The sequence below is a fragment of the Solea senegalensis genome, linkage group LG5 (assembly GCF_019176455.1).
Source record: "Solea senegalensis isolate Sse05_10M linkage group LG5, IFAPA_SoseM_1, whole genome shotgun sequence".
Lineage (NCBI taxonomy): Eukaryota > Metazoa > Chordata > Actinopteri > Pleuronectiformes > Soleidae > Solea > Solea senegalensis.
In genome coordinates, this window is record NC_058025.1 from 24,151,691 (window position 1) to 24,169,749 (window position 18,059).

Below are 18,059 nucleotides of genomic sequence, written 5' to 3' on the forward strand. Positions count from 1 at the left end.
TGTTACTGTCACAGCAGCAGCAGCAGCAGCAGCAGCATATCCCCCGACAATCAATACGCTGCCAGTGATTATGATTTCACTCACCGTGCCACTCAACTTATATATCTCAGCAGGAAGTCAGAGTTAGGCTGTCAAACACTTCCATGTGGAGGAATTCAAAGAAACACACATTAGGGCCTAAACTAATAAAGACACCTGCCACCACTACTGTACATACAGCTGCTTGTTAACACCATGGCAACATATCATTGGATTTAGACGTGTAGACATGGTGAAGATGACTTTAAATGTGCCATAGATGTAGCTGATCTACTGGGATGTTCACACACAACCATGACTTTAGACAGAGTTTACATAGGAGAATAGTCTGAGCAGGAAAATGACTTGTTGATGCCAGAAATCAGAGCACAAAAGACAGACTGGTCGGAAATGTCAACTGCACTGTGCAACCAATTATGTGCAAAAGACCAAGACCAAGACCAGAGCTTGAGGCAGGTGGACTACAGCAGCTAAAGGACCACAGGTGCCACTATATTAGGTACACCTGACACCTCATGAAGTGGCCTGAGAGAGTATACTGAACTGTGCAGCCATCAACCAGATCCAGGACTGTTCTAGAACAAACACCTCATCTTCACCATCACATCACATGACTTCATCATCATCATCATCATCATCAACCAGACTGTAATTGGCATCATATCAAGTACATTAGAGACAAATCAGACAAGTCAACAACAAATTAGACCCCAGCTTTGACATCCACTCAACTGATGAAGTATGCACGTGATACACGCACACGCACGCGCACATACACACACACACACACACACACAGGTAATGATCCTCTTACCTCCAGACGGTCCAGACTGATGAAACTGGTTATTGCAAATCCATCAATGATATCCTCCTCCTGTGAGCTGGACTCCCGTCTCTTCCTGCGGGGGGGACGCGGGGCTCTGGCGGCGGCTGCGGAGTGCGGCGCCTTTTTACCGGGCAGGGAGGCGGCGTCCCTCCCCGGACTGTGTCCCTCCCTGTCGGAGCAGGAGGAGTTGGGGTCGGGGCTGCGGGCGTCTCTGCTCCCTGCATCCCGCAACCTGCGCACCCTCTCCCGCTTGGTCCTGCATCTGCGACCCGGCTTCAATTTCCCATCCATGTTGTTAGAGAGACAGAGTGTCAAAGAAAGAAATATAAATATAACTCCTCCACAGTGGGAGCTTTCCTAAACGCTCGCTGCACCGTGCAATAACAAACACACACACAAACACACACACACACACTAGACTGACAATTGTAGGTTGCGCTATAACGGGAGGATAACCCTGTGTGTGTGTGTGTGTAAATAACAGGGCAAATATAGCCGTAAAACACTCAATGACCTTGAGTATAAACCTCCACAATCTCCATTACAATAATGTTCAAGTATCCCACACAGCCGCGGAAAGACAGACTCAGCCAAGCGACGCGGATCCACGCGCTATTTTGTCACGAATCTCCGCCGTGACGACGCGGTCTCCCTAAAAGCAGGTGCAGAACGGCGAAACGGTTAAAATCCACGCATTACACTCGCTTTGTAACTTTTGTGGCATCGGAATAATCGCACACGCTGCGTTAAAAAAAAAAAGAAAGAAAAAAAAAGAAGCCCTCAGCTCGCTGCATAGCGCAGGCAGCGCAGGGGAATCGCGTCGCTGCCCCTTGTTGTTTTCCACCAGCCCAAATCCATGATCCAAAGCTGTCAAATAAATAAATAAAGAGCTCGGGACTGTCTATCCGTCCGGAACAACACGCCTGGCGAACAAGCACGAGCCGATCCCGGCTGTCGGAGGAGCGAATAATCCCGCAAAGCGTTGAGTTGTTGTTTTTTTTTTTTTAAGCCATAATTCCTCTCTCTCTCTCTGCTTCAGGGGCAAAAATGATCCCAAGTCTGAGAGCTGGAGCACTTCTGCGCAATATTTCCTAAAATGATCCCAACTGTCCGAGTAAGACAGCCGCCCAGCGTGTAATCAAACTCCATGAGGCAACGGAGCGGTCCATTTCAGCTCCGATAATGTTGAGTTTTCCTTTAAATCCACTCCAGTCCAGTCCGTGCTCTGGCTGCTCTGCTGCTCAGCGGCTCCTGGTATTTTCTGTTCGCATAATAAGGCTTTGATAAGTGTCCTTAAAGCGACAGGAGTGATTAAAATCTCCTCCCACCCCCCCACCCCCCCTCGCTTCCATTCCCTTCATCCGAAATTAAGAGACACAGTCAAGATTTAGAAAACCCACATAACTGACGTGTTTCCGCCACCTCTGGCCTACAATTAACCATAGGAAGGAAGCTGTTTTTTCAGAGAGAGAGGGGGAGAAATCACACTGTTGCATCAGGCTCTGTTTCAGTTTGTGTGTCTCTCACAGTCTGATGCCTCGTCGCGACCTTTCTCCACAACCCTGCCCCCTGACCTTTACCTAAATCCGCCTCAAACAACTCTTTACAGGTGCGTCCCAAGATTAAGAGTCTCCTACTTTCACAAAATGCCTATCATTCCAATGGTGTAAAAAGGGGTTCCAACATTCTTCACTACAAGACAACCAGGTGGAGCGACAGCAGACACTACACAGCCGATACTAACCTGGGGTTCTGCTTTCCGCGTGTCCACGGAGGTCCACGCGATGTAGAAATTGTCATCCGCACAACGTTTTCCAGTCCAGTCTGCAGCGGAGTGTTGTTTTTCTTGGTAAAAAAAAAAAACAGAGAAAGACCATGGACACATGTGAGGAGGTCAAACGAGGGTGAAGTCCTGGTAAGAAAATTGGCACTGCAGGGATGGAACGTTGGTGTAGACCTGAGGACACGGACCTGAACCTCTGCCACGTGAGCCAGAAAGTATGACCCAAGCCTGAGACGTGTGAAGCAAAGCAAAAGCCAAATTCTCCCTAAACCACTGTACAAAACATGTGCTAGACATGTTTTGTAAACATGCTCCTTATGGATGGATTGTCTTGGCTTAGTTCAGTCCAGTGCAGGGACAGAGGATGGACAGAGAACACCGGTCGTCATCGTCATCATCGTCCATCTACAAGTGCCCAACTTCTGAACCTGATTAACTTCACAATCCCACGAGTCCACAGTAAATATTTGAACTGTTTTTAGTGTGTGTTTGAAAGTGAAATTAGGGCGCTGACATTATATAATCACTGTATTGTGTAACAATGATTTCATTTATAGGTTTCCACTGTCCCCTCTGTGAGTGGAAAACCACCTACACTGAGACGGGCACTTATGAAACCATGTAATAATGTATAAAACAGTTGGTCTCCATGAGGCTGTATAGTAGTAAATATGATGCTGAAACGATGACTTAATGTATTAATTATATCGCAGTGTAAAAGGAGCCTCCCCGTGTGAACGCTTGCCGCGCACTCGCGCGCTGCCGTGCTAAATTAAAAAGCTGCTTTCCTGCTCCAAGCTTTAATAAAAGAAACATATCCCGGGTCGTCTTGCGCTCCCGCGCCAGGTTTCAATCCTGCTAAGATTATTAACTGTGAATATTGAGATACACTGTCAAGCTGTGTGAGACTTAATGAGCAGAGCAGGCTGCAGCAGAACAGAACCTCGGGGCCACCCATGTTCAACATCCTTCACACTCAAGAGTGCATTTAAGGTAACGGCACACTTGGAAAGTGTACAATTAAAATGACCGGGTAAAGATGGCCATGAATAATAAAAGTATTACTGCAAACACAAGCACACACTGAGTCAGCAACTTATCCCTGTGCTAATCTCATAAGAATGATGCCTATGAAGAACATAATCGCTCTTTGCAGCTCTTTTTAGTAAGAGTCGGATTGGATGAGGGGGAAGAAGCACTGATGGTGAACATTTAATATCACAGGCTTACTGGTAACGTCCTCATATGAAGTTGTGAGAGCTGAAGGGGGGAAAAAAATACTCTGCAATATTACATTATAAGAATCGTGTGGCTAACTATTTGATCTCCGCAGCACGGGAAATCAGAGCGAGCCAAGCTGCGAGAGCCACGCCGACTGAAATATTTAAGGAACGGGGCGAGGATCATCAATGAAAACGGCCGAAACAACATGGAGCAATGCAAAATGAAAGCACTTTTATGCAAATGCAGCGTGCATTTCCACAACACTGTAGGTGATTAAAGCAGAAGTGGCAGTGAAAATAAAGAGAGTTCGGCCAAAAGAAATAAGGAGAGCAGTGGAAAAGGGAATTAGAAGTAATGCATCGTTACAGGTGACAACCACCTAAACACACAACAGCACAAGAAGAAAGGAAGAAAATGTCCGTCTGGACCAGAAAAGGATCAGAGAATGTCTTGTAACTAAGTGCTTTTGCACATTTTTCCAGAATAACGTGCAATATCTGGCAGTTATTTACAATTTACTGCAAGGTAAAATAGTCAAAATGAAGAAAAACAAAAACATTTACTTCGAAAAACACGGAAACACTAAAAGTAAACAAAAGTAAAAGTTAAAGTAGGTAGTGAGACAATATTACGACCATAAAATAACCCAAGAAGAAAACAAAGAATATGGTGGTTTTATGAAACCATGCTGTCATTATGGTAACATTACAACGCCACATAATCTGAGATTACAAACCAAATACACAGCATCACATTACATATGATGTGTTACTTGCAAACAACGAGAACACTAGCTGCAACACAATGGCACATATGTCACTTCTGAGGTCCCCAGTCTTGGTAAAATGGATCAGGAAACTCACGGTACCAGGTCAGAACAGTACACTCGATTTTCTAAAAATGCTCTGTGAACATTTTAAACCAAGGTTTATTTTATCTCTATGTTGCTTTGGAGAACAATAACCGGCTGAGTCGCGCTCCAGTCTTTAACGGAATGGACCTTTCCTTTCCGGGAGCTTGAGACATTATCACTTTCATGTTCCTTTAACCTCTGTAACCAGTGTGAATAAACCCCTCTGTGTTTGAGCAGCTTCACAAGAACTAATTCAGTAAGGAGATTAAAAAACACACGGGGGGGGGGCCTGGGACAGGTATGATGAGAGGGGCCGTGGAGGAGAGGGAAGAGATTACCTCTGTTTCTTCCATGCTACTATTTGCTGTGAGCTTAATCCACAGCTACAGACTCTGAGCTCAGACATCGCAGTCATTCAAACGCCGTGTCTTTTTTTTTTTTTTTTGAAACGCTTAGCTTCCGCCTGTGCTGTGAAGCTACGAGGTAGTCTGACGCGCTTTTATGACGATAAAGCAGCACAATTGCTGTTAGGAAATGAACTGGATATCACCGTGGGTCAAAGTGCACTTCAGAGAGAGAGAGAGCTGTGTGGCTGCAAACTGAGAGGTTGAAAGATCTGAGAAAAGACAATAAAAAAAAGTATCTTTCCTCAAGTACACAGCATATCCTTTGTAAAGAACACAGCCCCACAGAAATCAATAAGCCTTGATTTCACAGCAGAACACCCGACAGCTGTAAGACACAAATCCCTGAGCTGCTGTGGAGAAAACACATTCTGTTGGTCTCACAGTGTACAGTTATTTGTGCACAGTCAGTTTATTAAGACTCCAGTCAGTTGTTGTGGAAGTCACGCCGAAGCTTTCGCGTTGAAGCGATGATTCTGAAGTGCATTTCAAAGTCACGACGATAACGTCCAGCTCAGGTTATGGCACGTACAGTATATGCCAGGGGTGTCAAACTCATTTTTGTTCAGGGGCCACATACAGCACAATTTGATCTCAAGGGGGCCGGACCAGTAAAATTAGTCAAATAATAGAATAATAACCTATGAACAACAAGAACTCCTCTGTTTTTTCTCCTTTGTTTCACATTTAATGAAGGATAATTTTACAAAACATGACATTTCTTGAGAAATATAAGTGCTATTTCAACAATATCATGCCTAAATGTACTATTTACACAGCACACTGGCTCTATAAAGGCACAAACATTTAGTCACGCGTATCTGGAGCATTTGTTTAGATTAGTGTGAAATTTTAACAAATTCATCCTGTGGGCCGGATTGGACCCTCTGGCGGGCCGGTTCTGGCCCCCGGGCCATATGTTTGACACCCCTGGTATATGCAGTATTATGTTTGACACTGACCTTGAGAGGAACACTGTAAAGGTCATGGAAAGAGCGTGGTTGAGGTTAATAAACAGGGAAATATGTCACAGTGTTTGGGGCTGTGGAGTTTGTTGGATTTTGCTTCATGTGGTTTATAGGCGCTGACAAATAAGAATGCAGGTTAAAGTTGGATAAATGCTCACTGGGGAGATTATGAATTCCTGCCAAACTCATTGGGTTCAAACAAATCCTTTTTTAGTGGCAGGAAAAGACACATGCGTCGTTATTAGACACTGCTCCGGTTCTCCCGGACATAGTTTGTCAGTATCTTCCATGAACAAAACAATTAATTTCTCTTGGCTGAGGGTGGTGTGAATTAACATAAGCACTTCACTGAGGTTAAATTACCTTTGCTGCTATTATAACAACTGGGCCCTGTGCGTGTGTGAGTGTGGGAGTGGATGGTTGTTTGTCTCTACGTGGTCCTGTGATGGACTCGTGACCCCGCCTTGTGTGGGGGATAAAGCGGTAGAAGACGGACGATGTTAGAGTGGTTATTTGTGTTACCGTTACCTTTGTATCATTGTCTGGCCATTTTATTTGACCTTTGACATCAAGGCATTTTTCAATATCCAGTGAGAACTGCAATTTCCCCTCTTTTTCAGACTATTCTCTGTCAGCCCCTCTGCCACCAACAGCAATGTCATGTTCACTCCTCAGTGGGATGCCTGGTGTGAACTTCACTAGCTTGACTCGATGTTTTCTACATGCCTAAACGCATAACTAGTATGTTGAACAGGTGTACCTAATAAAGTGGCGGTATACTGCACGTCTATGTTGGGTGTTGGCAACTGAGACTGACATTCTATTTGTAATGGAAGGTCATTCACTCAACCACTTTGGAACACACTGTAATTGATCAAAGATTTTATGATGGATGGATTATAGAAGTATAGATATCAAGATTAGTCATATGACCTTTAACCCTTTAACACCTAAGCTTCAAAATGTCCGTCTGGACTTTTTTGTTGCTTATTTCAACCATAAAAGGGCCAGAAAATGTCCTGTAACTAAGTGCTTTTGCCCATTTTTCTAGAATAACTTTCAATATCTGGCAGTTATTATCAATTTACTGCATGTTAAAATTATGTATTAACAATTTAAAACAACGATTAACAGAACATTATAATAAAAAACAACAACACTGTAGTTGTACATGAACATCGGTTTTGTGTGTTAAATTGGAAATTTAAACAGTATAAAATATATTTAATTTAACATTTGTTTGAGTTTTTGTCTCAATGTCCAAAAACAGGCCCAAAAATGGTGACAAAGACACTGTTTTGCCGGCTTGTTGCAACAGCGCGAGTGAAAGTACCATAATAACCACACGTTGGCTTTGACGTACAACTTCTCGGCTTTCACATGCGTCTGCGATATGCACAGTGTTAAAGGGTTAATGGTTTGCAGATTTCTGACCAGAGCTTTCCAGTAATACTGTACTGTTCTCTTTATGTGTTTTGCTCCCAAGCGTCAACATAAATACACAGCCAGCCAAACTCCTTTTCAAGAGCCAGGAAGTGAGTGTCCTTGCTCCTTTAATGACATCTCAATTCAATTGAGACAGAATGACAACACTGAATCGGAGTGAAACTAGGAAAAGAAAGAAATGTCTTTGTAAATGACTGTACAACCAGCAGTTAAGTTATTAACTGTATTAAATGTGACATTGCAAATCAACAGCATTAGCTCAACAGGCTGGGAAACATTAGCAGGTGTATGATAGCTTCTCATGCTAACACTGTACTGCTACTTTCACACAAAACTATCCATAAAACTCATGAACACACGATCTACACGCTCTGACGTTTACATTCCCACTCCCCACTTCCAGTGGTTTGGTGGATTTCAAAATAAAAGCTCTGCTTTCTATATGAACGTCCAAAGTGTCTATAAACATATAAAGCATATTAATACATAACATATTCAGGGCAGAACAAACAACACTATTTACCATATTACTGATTCAATGTTTCCACTGGCGCCCCCTGCAGGTTTCACAGTACGCGTCATACATTCATGTTTAACGCGACTTGGATGATCTCTAAACTTCTCCAGCCGTGCTGTGCTGTTAACATCTGATGTAGACATGAGTTCACCACCACCACCACCACCAATGATGATGAAATGTAACCACACGTCATTGATAATTATCATCATTTTAATTTGCTCAATACCGTGGTTTATGACCACATGCGAGGAAAAAAAACTAATAACACTCGGATCAGCCTCAAGTGCGTATTATGTTCCACGTTAATTAGCATATGTTAGCATGCTTACATGCTAGTCTTTGATGGTTATCATGTTAATACTGCCTCAAAAGCACCACTGCGAATGAGATCTGAAAAGAGGAAAAAAGCCTCAGAGCGACTGCCGTGCCTGTGGACTGTAAGTCTCGAATTGGCAATTTTCCTGACAAATGATCCCAAAATGATTTGCCACAGTTTGTTAAACCAGAAGCAGCAAGCTCATTTATTTAATCCATCACAAACTCTAGCAGCAATGGCAACCAGCTGTTTTGAATATAGAGCTGTTGGATTCTAACACAGACATCTCAATTTGCTGCCCTCGCTGTCACAGAGGAACTGCTGCAAGGGGAAACACACGTCCGATGCTTCATGCCTATAGGGCTTTCAGGCCGTGTGACACATCATGGAGTAATTCACTAGTTTGGTGGCAATTTACAGGCAAACTCAACAAGAGACCTGCTCGGGGGCGTCGAGCAACAAGCTTTCTCTCGGGAAACCATTTCCAGCTATAGGATCGCCTAGGCTGGGCCTTGCAAACCGCTACATGAAAAATTAACCTGCCCACTCCACAGACAGATCTTACACATCCTCCCTGCCTGAGAGCCTTGCTTTCACGCTCCCTTCATCCCTTTTATACTCATCCTCACCATCTTTCTCTTAGCCTTTCTTCCTCTCTCACATCTCTCATTTCTTTTCTCTCCCAGTGCAGCGAGTAAACAAGCGCTCTCTTCAGCAAAGAAAAAAACAGCTGTTTTTCTCTATGTTGAACACAGACAATTATTTATAGATCAGCAGTGATATTGCATGTGTAATGTAAACATGGCACACAGACAATGCTGTCGAGTAATGATGAATCACTGCAGAATTTCTCATGACTCGGTACGTTTAAGACGGACAACCTGAGTCAATGAGAAATGGCCGCGTATTCTAGGTGTAGAATGTGTTCTAGGTGGCGCTGTATCTCTCTATTAGCTAGTGTGTATTGAACCAGTTTCCTGTTGACCTTTACGTCACAGAAAAACAAATAGCCAACAGCGAGACGGATAGTGCTGTGGTTCTGTATGTTTCGTATCTTCCGGGTCAAAGATCAGGGAGGAAATTTTGGTGCAGAACACCAAGTCCAACTCCAGTCCGACTAAGTGTATACCGCATGTATACACTTATTCGGACTGGAGTTGGACTTGGTGTACTTGGACTTGGTGTATTTGGACTTGGTATACTGCACTTATTACAGAGTAATCAGACTATGAGTCGCATTATCCAGGTATGTTAGTCCGACTAAGACAAGCTCGAGTTTAGTCGGATTATATGCCATTAAGAAAACCAAAATATTGTCTTAGTCCGGCTAAGATCTGACTTCACTACACACAAACGCACTGAGTGACAGACAAATGGAAGTAACCAACCTAAATAGGTGAGATCACTACAGAGGATTAGTCAAGAATGGTCGTGAAGTGTCAATATTTTGACAAAGCAGGTTGTAAATCTAAGTGCCGTTGGATATTTAATACCACTGGGGAGCAACGTTTAATCAAACAGAAAGATTGGCCCCAGAGCCGTGTGAGGAAGCTGAATTTATTGGCAGCCCTTGGAACAAGCAGTAGAGTTTTTATTGCAGGCATCATTCAGTGCAAAATTAGCAATGTGACCTGCTATTTTAGTGAAATAAATTGAGTTAAGAGACTGATGTGGATAAATGTCATGTTAAATGTCATCATAAAACCCCCTTTCTTGGAAATATTGTACGCCATGGGTGATATGTTACTGTTCCCATTCTATTTTTTTTCCCCCTCTCACTCAGTAAAGAATTCCCACCTTTCTTGTTTTTGGTTCCAGGCATTGCTGAACATTTGAGTGAAATGTTGTAATGGTTTTTATTGATCCTATACGTCTGGTGCCTTCTCTGACACTAAAGTAACAATGCGCTCTGCCTCTCCAAATCGCATCAACAGTTGTTGTGACAGCAGAGCTTTTCATAAAAGACCCTGAAGGCGGTCGATATTTCCCCAGAACCGCGCTTCGATTTCTGTCGGTTGCTGGAAGGATAAAATGAGAATGTCATTTGAGTTTATCACTGTGACGACTACACTTACTACACACATACTAACCCTGATCTAAAGTCCGGCTGCATTATCCTTTCAAATAATGTCTTCAAGTGGTGAAGGCAAATATATTCTTGGGGAACACAGCCACTGATCACCCACTGAAAACATGCTGTACCTTCCCTTTTAGATAGATGGATAGATAGAAATATAACTTTTAAATAAATAAAAATGAATATCTCTTACATTTAACCAGCTCCATGAGGCTCTGCCTGTGCTTCTCAGTATAGCAGTTAATTTGTTTTCATGTCTGTGGCGATATTCCCGCACAGCACATAGAATTACCCATTTTTAGCATCCAGAGAGGCGGAAGAAGCACACGGCGCGAGTAAAGCTTCACACAGCAACACTATGGCTGAAGTGCCAAATAAAAAGTTTCTAAAAGAAGATACTACTGCTAAAAATTAACCTGGACATTCAGAAGAACTTTACAATCTCTCTGTGTCTGCACCTCGGCGTCTCCTGGACAAATAAGAGACAGATAATCTATTGAAAAAGTCAGCACATTACATGAAAGTGAGTCCCGGCATGACTTGTCTCGCCTTACCTCGGCACAGCTCTCTTGCAAGGAAGGAAATGTCTAAAATATCCATATTTAACAGAGGAGTGGTGTATTTAGGAGGTACTATTATTGTGACAACAGATTTTAGCCACTAAACAAAAAACTCGACCAATTCAACCAATATCAGATGGATATTGGTGTGATTTTAAATCAGAATTTTTGTCAATAGCCACATGAGGGGGGAAAAACACTGAAGTAACAGCAAGGTAAATAAATGAACATGTTCTTAAAACAATGAAAAGTTAAACTGGTTAAGATCCAATTGTTACATTCACTAGAATAATCGTTCTGATACCAGGCCACACCAAACCCCACATCATAAACCCTGAACTGTTCCTTTAGCATTTATTTAAGCTGTTTAACCTTTAATTTCCTTCTTACTGTTATACTAAGCTTCATATTTAACTCACGTTGGTGTAACGCTCACAAAACGAGTCAATTTGATGTGCAGCTTCTTTTTTTTTCTTTCGACTTCCGAGCACTAAACACAAAAGGGGAAACTGTGAGTCTTTTCATGAAAGGTTTCTTAATTAAAAAGTGCATTTGCTAAAAGGTCAGTGCCACGCTCTTAGCAAAAATGGAGTGATTACATCAAATATTAATTTTTTTAAGCACTGTGATGTACTTTTTTTTTGCATGATTTGCATGCCAGGGTGCTGCTTTGAGACTCAGAGTCAGGGATTAGGAGGCAGTCTGTGTAACGGCCACGGTTTTTCTTTTAATGTCTGATACAAATTTGAATTTGCATGCATAGGTACATGGCTATGATAAATAACTTGACACTAAGGCTGAATAATGACATGCAATTAGTAAATCTCAGAAACGATATACGGTATTGGAAATATCTCATGTCTTTGTCTTTATTCTGAATGGAACGTCTTATTTCTCTGGTGTTTTGTTCCCACTGGTCATGCTGGAATTACTCCTGAGCCACTAAAACCACAGTCCATCACTTGCGCCACAAAAAAACCCCTCCCCAAACCTCTCGCTGTCTCTCACTTTCCCCATACCCGTGGTTCTCACTCATGTTTTCACCAACACACAGCTGTGTGGTAATAATGGCCCCCTTCTGTACCACACAACACCACATTAGCGGAGACGGTGTTTTTTTCCTCCGTGGCACTGACGCGGCGTGACAGGGAAAGGGTGCGTCTCCATCCTGGACTTGGCTTGTTTGAACACAGAAAGACGGAGAGAATGGGAGGCTTCTGTGTGCATGTATCTGCAGCGCCGCCGCGGTATAATGAGCACAATGTTCACACAGAGAGTAAACAGAGAAGGCAGCGTAAACAGGCCGACAGCCCTGCGGCACTGAACACTGCCTGTGTTGTTCCGTGTAATGACTGCACTGCACTGATGACGCGCCGTGCGCGCCCATCCTGATGGACTTTGAGTACATATGGATGGAATCTAATGGAGTGATTTTAGCCATTTTTAACTGCGGCACGTTCACATACAGGACTGACCACTGAGAAGTCAAGGCCTGGATTTACTGCTCAGCAGGCAGTTTGTTAGAAAGCTGCAGAAGGAGAATAAATCATAAAAGCAAATGTACATTTACTTTTATAACTGCTTTTATGGCAAGTATGTTTTCTCAGGGAATTCAGTGTCAAGTGCTCGCGCTGATATACTTGAACCGTAAATGCTTGGCAGGTTGAGAGCACAAGTTATAATTATTCAGTCAATGACATGTCACTTAGTCAGCGGGAGGAAACGGCTCATTCTGAATGTTCTTGTTGACACTGACAGATATATTTAAAGTGTTTTTTCTTAGCTAAGACATAACATCAATATTCTTTTATACCAATTACTAATGCGCGCAGAGCATATACAGTACGTCCACATCTTCTGTGAGAAATGATATTATTCTGCATTATATCAAGTGTTAATATGCCTCGTGTGGACGTTCAAACAGCAACTGAGAGGCTTGTGGAATAATAAATAAGTGGGGAGAACAGAAAAACCAACGACGGGCCAATCTGAAGTTAAAAGCTTGTAAAATGAGTGTGTGTTTATTAAACAGAGAGATGCTTTGAATATGTGTGTAATACCCAGGCTTTCACAAGGCATAAAACATACTCATAGACTAGATTTGTATGTGAATTTAGAGCTTTTTTCATCCATCTAGTACAAGCAAACCAGACAATATGACTTGTTATTCCTCATTCGCAGCAGTAAAAAAACAAAAGTGGGAATGAGTTAGGGTGCATTCACACTAGCTCATTCTAAATCGAACCCTTGTTCGTTTGCTCAGAAAGTCCGGATCGTTTGGGGAGGTGTGAATGCGCAACCAAAGTCTGGTCCGCCAAAAAACGCAGGTCAGGAAGCGGACTACTGCGCAATGATAAGTGATAGGATAAAGTGATAGGATATGGAGGAAGCAGAAGTTGTTCTGCTTTAACCAACAGATGAGAGCGTTTTCTTGTTCATTGTTTGTCTCGTCTTCCACTTCTGTAATTATTGATGCGGCGCCGCCTCAGGCGAGGAGGGGAATACATCGTTCAAAAGGTTGGGTTCGTTTCAGTAAAGTGCGAAAGTGTGAAGGCAAACACGGACCCTTCAACCCCCATCGCGTCCCCAATCGTACAGAGTCCAGCGGACTATTAGGCGTGGAGACGATCTTAAATGGGCATTCACTTCCAGATCAAATGACTCTGCAATGCATTTTGAAATATCATCTTCATCTGCTTTATTTTGGCCATACTACAAATTCCAGCATTTTTCTCAGTGCAACAGGAGGTTTTTTTGTACAAATTATTTGCACGTTTGGCCAAATTCGATTTTCCTGAGCTTCAGGACGAGTGTTGTCGTCGACGTACAGTCCGAACATTTATCGAGGCGGCCACTCGCTAAATTGTGTTTTTGTTTCCCAAAACCCCCACACACAAACAAGAAAAAATGGTTACGTAACACGTGGAGGGGGGCTTTGTTGGAGCTTCAGTGATATGGTGTGTGTGTGTGTGTGTGTGTGTAAATCAACACTGTTTTCACTGACGTTTGCTCTGAGCTGCTGTGTGTGTGTGTGTGTGTGTGTGTGTGAATCCCGATCCGGTCGCTGTCTGCGACGTGATGCGATTTTTTCCACTCGTCTTCATAATTTATTTGTTTCTTTGTATCGCGCTCGGGAGGGCGCGTCGTAATTTGCATCTGAATTATCCGCACTCTCATCCGCTACACTCACAATGCGTCCTGTGTGCAAAGACCTTTAGACATGCATTCATCTCGGACTGTAAGGCCCCGTTGGCCAAGAATGTTATTTTTAGCAAACGGTACATTTGTACAACTTGGGGCAAAGCTGAGTTTTCGTCATTCCTTCATCATTTTCCTTTTGTTTCATTGTATTAGCGCCTTGGAACTGTTCATTGTAGAGTTTGAACGAGGGGCTGAGGTAAAAAATATGATAGTTATCAAGTCGAGTCAATTTTGTTTATATAGCCCAGCATCACAAATACAATTAGCCTCAAAGTGACACCCTCTCTATCACGGAAATACTCCACAAAAACCAGTGTACAGGCTTGCACCACACAGGCTCTGAACAGCTAGGCCACATAAAAGGAAACTCTCTGGACACACAGGATAGAGGTTCCATTAGAATAGATACAGTGCAAGCTTTTTTTAACTACCCGTTTGAGTTTAATTGTCACACCTCTCTTATATAGTAAGCTACATTCAAGCAAGGAGAGATGTGTGATATAGATGTGGGAAGTCTGCGTGCCTCATTTGATGCAGCTTACATGCCACATCCTCCCTGTGCTGCGACAATAACAATTACTCCACAAAGGCTCCGCTTCAGCACTTGTGATCATCTCTCTGGTCTGCAGAGCCGCTTATAAAGACAAATGTACTCTTCCCTCGGTTTCCCTCGGACACTGTGTGTGCAGTAGATGATGGCGTTTTGGTTCTGTGACGTCGCAGTTCATGCAACGGTGAAAACAGGGCAGGACAATCACTGGAAATAGGAAATGGAGTCACCTTTTACAGCAGGGTCAAAAATCCAGGGTATAACAACTGATTTTAAAGTGAAAGAGGCTTTAGCTGCTGCTTGTACTTGAAGGATGATTTCCAATTCCTTCTTTTGTTTTCATTGGTCAAGTTGAAGCATTTGTGACAATTTAAGACCAGTACTTTTACTTGCACTGAAGTAAAATTCGATCAACATAGTGGTACTTTAGAATATTTCAGTACTTTTTCCACCTCTGGCAAGGGAGTTAAATTTTTCTATCACCTGGACCCTGGACTGTACCGGATCATTTTACTTTGTTACCCCACGGGAAGGGTGCCAAAAGTGGAATGGTTGAGGCAGTTATTTTGGTACTATTCCTAATGGAAATACAAATAAAATAGTCAGTGATGTGCGGTCAGGGGAGGCAGTGCCTCATGATAAAAATGATAAAAGAAAATCAATTTGTCCACTTGACTGTTCTATAAATTAGCTCTCTCTATGATTCCAACATTTCTATGGTCAAAATCACTGTATATCCGACTCTAGTGCCTCCCCGGTTATGACCGTCACTGTACGTGCTGCACCAAACTGAACCGCGTGAAATGGATAGCGCTGTCATGTTGCAGGTTCACTTGAGTTGGAAAAGCGAAAATATCAGGGAAATACCGTATGTACCGTTCATCTTCTACCGCTTTATCCTCCACATGAGTGTCGCAGGGGGAGCTGTGCCAATCTCGGATGACATAGGGCGATAGGCGGGGATACACCGGTCCATCACAGGGACACATACACAGACAAACAACCATCCACTCTCGCAATCACATCTATGGTCAGTTTAGAGTGTCCAATTTACCTAATCCCCCGTATTGCATGTTTTTGGACTGTGGGAAGAAGCAAGCATGCAAACTCCATGCCAAAATATGGATAGAAATTCAAAAAATAACGATGGATCTGCACTCATACATAATATCATGTGCGGCTAATATCATAGCCGCACACAGGACTCCACTCCACAGGCTTTACGGCTCTGTGTGCTCAGAAGAGATATTTACACAGTAATGAAGCAGCGGCGCCGACTGAAAAAAGGACCTCAAAAGGAAATCTGCATGAACTGAAAGACACTTGGAGCGCGTGTACAGATAATTTGGTTTATAAATGAAGACACGCCGGGGCAAACGCATGCTGATTGCTTTCGTGTGAGGAAAAGCAGTCGCTTCTTGACTTCACCATTAGCAGTGACTTGCTTAAATATAATTTATGACTTGCATCATAAGTTATTTACCGACTTGCTGATTAATTATGTAAGCCTGAAATGTAATATCTCCGATTATGTGTGACGGGGAGATTTTCATCGTTACTGATGAAGGGAGCCTCTAACAGTGGGTTTAAACTGCGCGGCTTTCTTCTGCAAATTGACACAGATGCATTTGGGTGAATACGGGAAAGAAAAGTGTTTATCCTCGTGCTTAATAGTATAACACTGAAGGATTTACTTCTGCGACACTGCGCCTGCATCCATTAAAAAGCATTTCTTTAAGGTCATAATTTAATCTCTCTACAATACGAGGATCCAATTTGCAGAAGCTAAGCTGATTTTGTGCTTCTCTCATTTTTCCAAGACTAAACGCCACTTCTTTTCAAATGATTCAATCTCTTTTTTTTCTTTTTTTTTTTTAAATAGACCTGAATTTATAACCCTGCATGGAGCAGAGTAAAGTCATTCTTTAATAACATATACAGGAAGGGGTATGGGCAAGACCTTTCATCCATTTTTCATGCTTGTTTAACTTTTCCTCTGCACCACAGTAAATCCATTTTCCACACAAATTCTGAAGAGCCTTAGCTCCAGATTTGTGCAGACAGCTTGTTAAATATGTATCGGCTGAGCGATGGGGAACCTGCTGAAGTGGCAATGAACCTCAAACCCAGCTGAACACACTGAGTGAATGAATGATAAGATCCTGACTTTAAACTTCTGTAGCCTTTTAGAAAAGCCTGATGTGACACTGAATGTACCCCATTATGTCTATGTTTGTCAGAGGGAATTCATACCTTTTCATCATCGCGTAGACTCTGTCTTTGATGTAGGGTGGCATCACTAAGCTTCATCCAGGGACATTTTTATCGCTGCAGGCATCTGAAAGTGATAGAAAATGCAATCATTATTGACTCATTTAATTAACAGTATATTCTCTGAATCTACCTTGGTGCCAAATTTTGAAATAGATGTACGAATGTTGTTTTTTTTGTGTGTGTGTGTGCGTGCCAAAAAAGCAAATGTTTAATTTCTAAATTTGACAGGGCACCGTGTTGGTTCCCTTAATTTAGTTAAAATCAGTGCTTGAAGCGGGCCGGTACTGCACTTTTTAATTTGACTATTTTAAGCACCGGCACCGACACACCAGTACACAATTTGTGTACTGGTGTAAACTCTCATAATAATCTCATAATTTTGACTTTTTTATCTCATAATTATGACTTTTTATCTCATAATTAAAAAATGTCATCTCATAATTTCGACTGTATTCACTCACTAATATGTATAAACAGCGACAGGATCATGTTTTTACCCTGGAAAAATCAATATTTTAGCCCAAAATGAAACATGCTCTTGAAATTAGCTTTTATTCCCCATCAGCAACCTAAAAAAATGTAAGATTATAGAAGTCATTTTTTCATAAATGTATCCAAAACAAGTGTCTGATGACTAATTATTGGATTAAAATGTTGAACAATGAAGTCATTCTTGTGTAAATACCATCAAAACCTCTTGAAACAAAAGGGGTATATTCTGTACTAATTTATACTCAGGGGTCAAAGCGGCCGAGTTGTGCTGATGAAGTGCTTGGAGTGTGAGTGAAAACACAAAGAAGTGTCCACAAAAGTTTGCAGAAGAGAATTCTGCGGCTAAAAACGCTGAAGCTGTAGGCACACAAACGCTCCCTCAGTCAGGTCTGATAGTATTGCTTGACAGAGATTGCTTTCTGGTCACAAACCAAATCAAATGGGGGTTGAATAATATCAGCAACAACAGATATCCCCAAAAGTTGCTCACTGCAGTCGCGTGTCCTTGTCCTGACAGAAAACAGCT

At 42.3% G+C, this 18,059-nt stretch overlaps 1 protein-coding gene across 10 annotated transcripts in view; it reads right to left on the minus strand.

The window, feature by feature from the left end:
- Positions 1–2,152, minus strand: part of fbrsl1 (fibrosin-like 1) — a 286,283-nt gene extending 284,131 nt beyond the window's left edge. For 5 of the 10 annotated variants that reach the window (XM_044026546.1, XM_044026545.1, XM_044026551.1 and 2 more), the window contains exon 1: positions 854–2,151. In XM_044026546.1, the coding sequence (XP_043882481.1) occupies positions 854–1,156 (303 nt within the window). In that variant the 5' untranslated portion in view covers positions 1,157–2,151. Of the gene's footprint in view, positions 1–853 lie in introns of all 10 variants that reach the window. The other 5 variants (XM_044026552.1, XM_044026553.1, XM_044026549.1 and 2 more) reach the window with 2 other exon arrangements.
- Between the last annotated feature and the right edge of the window lie 15,907 nt (positions 2,153–18,059).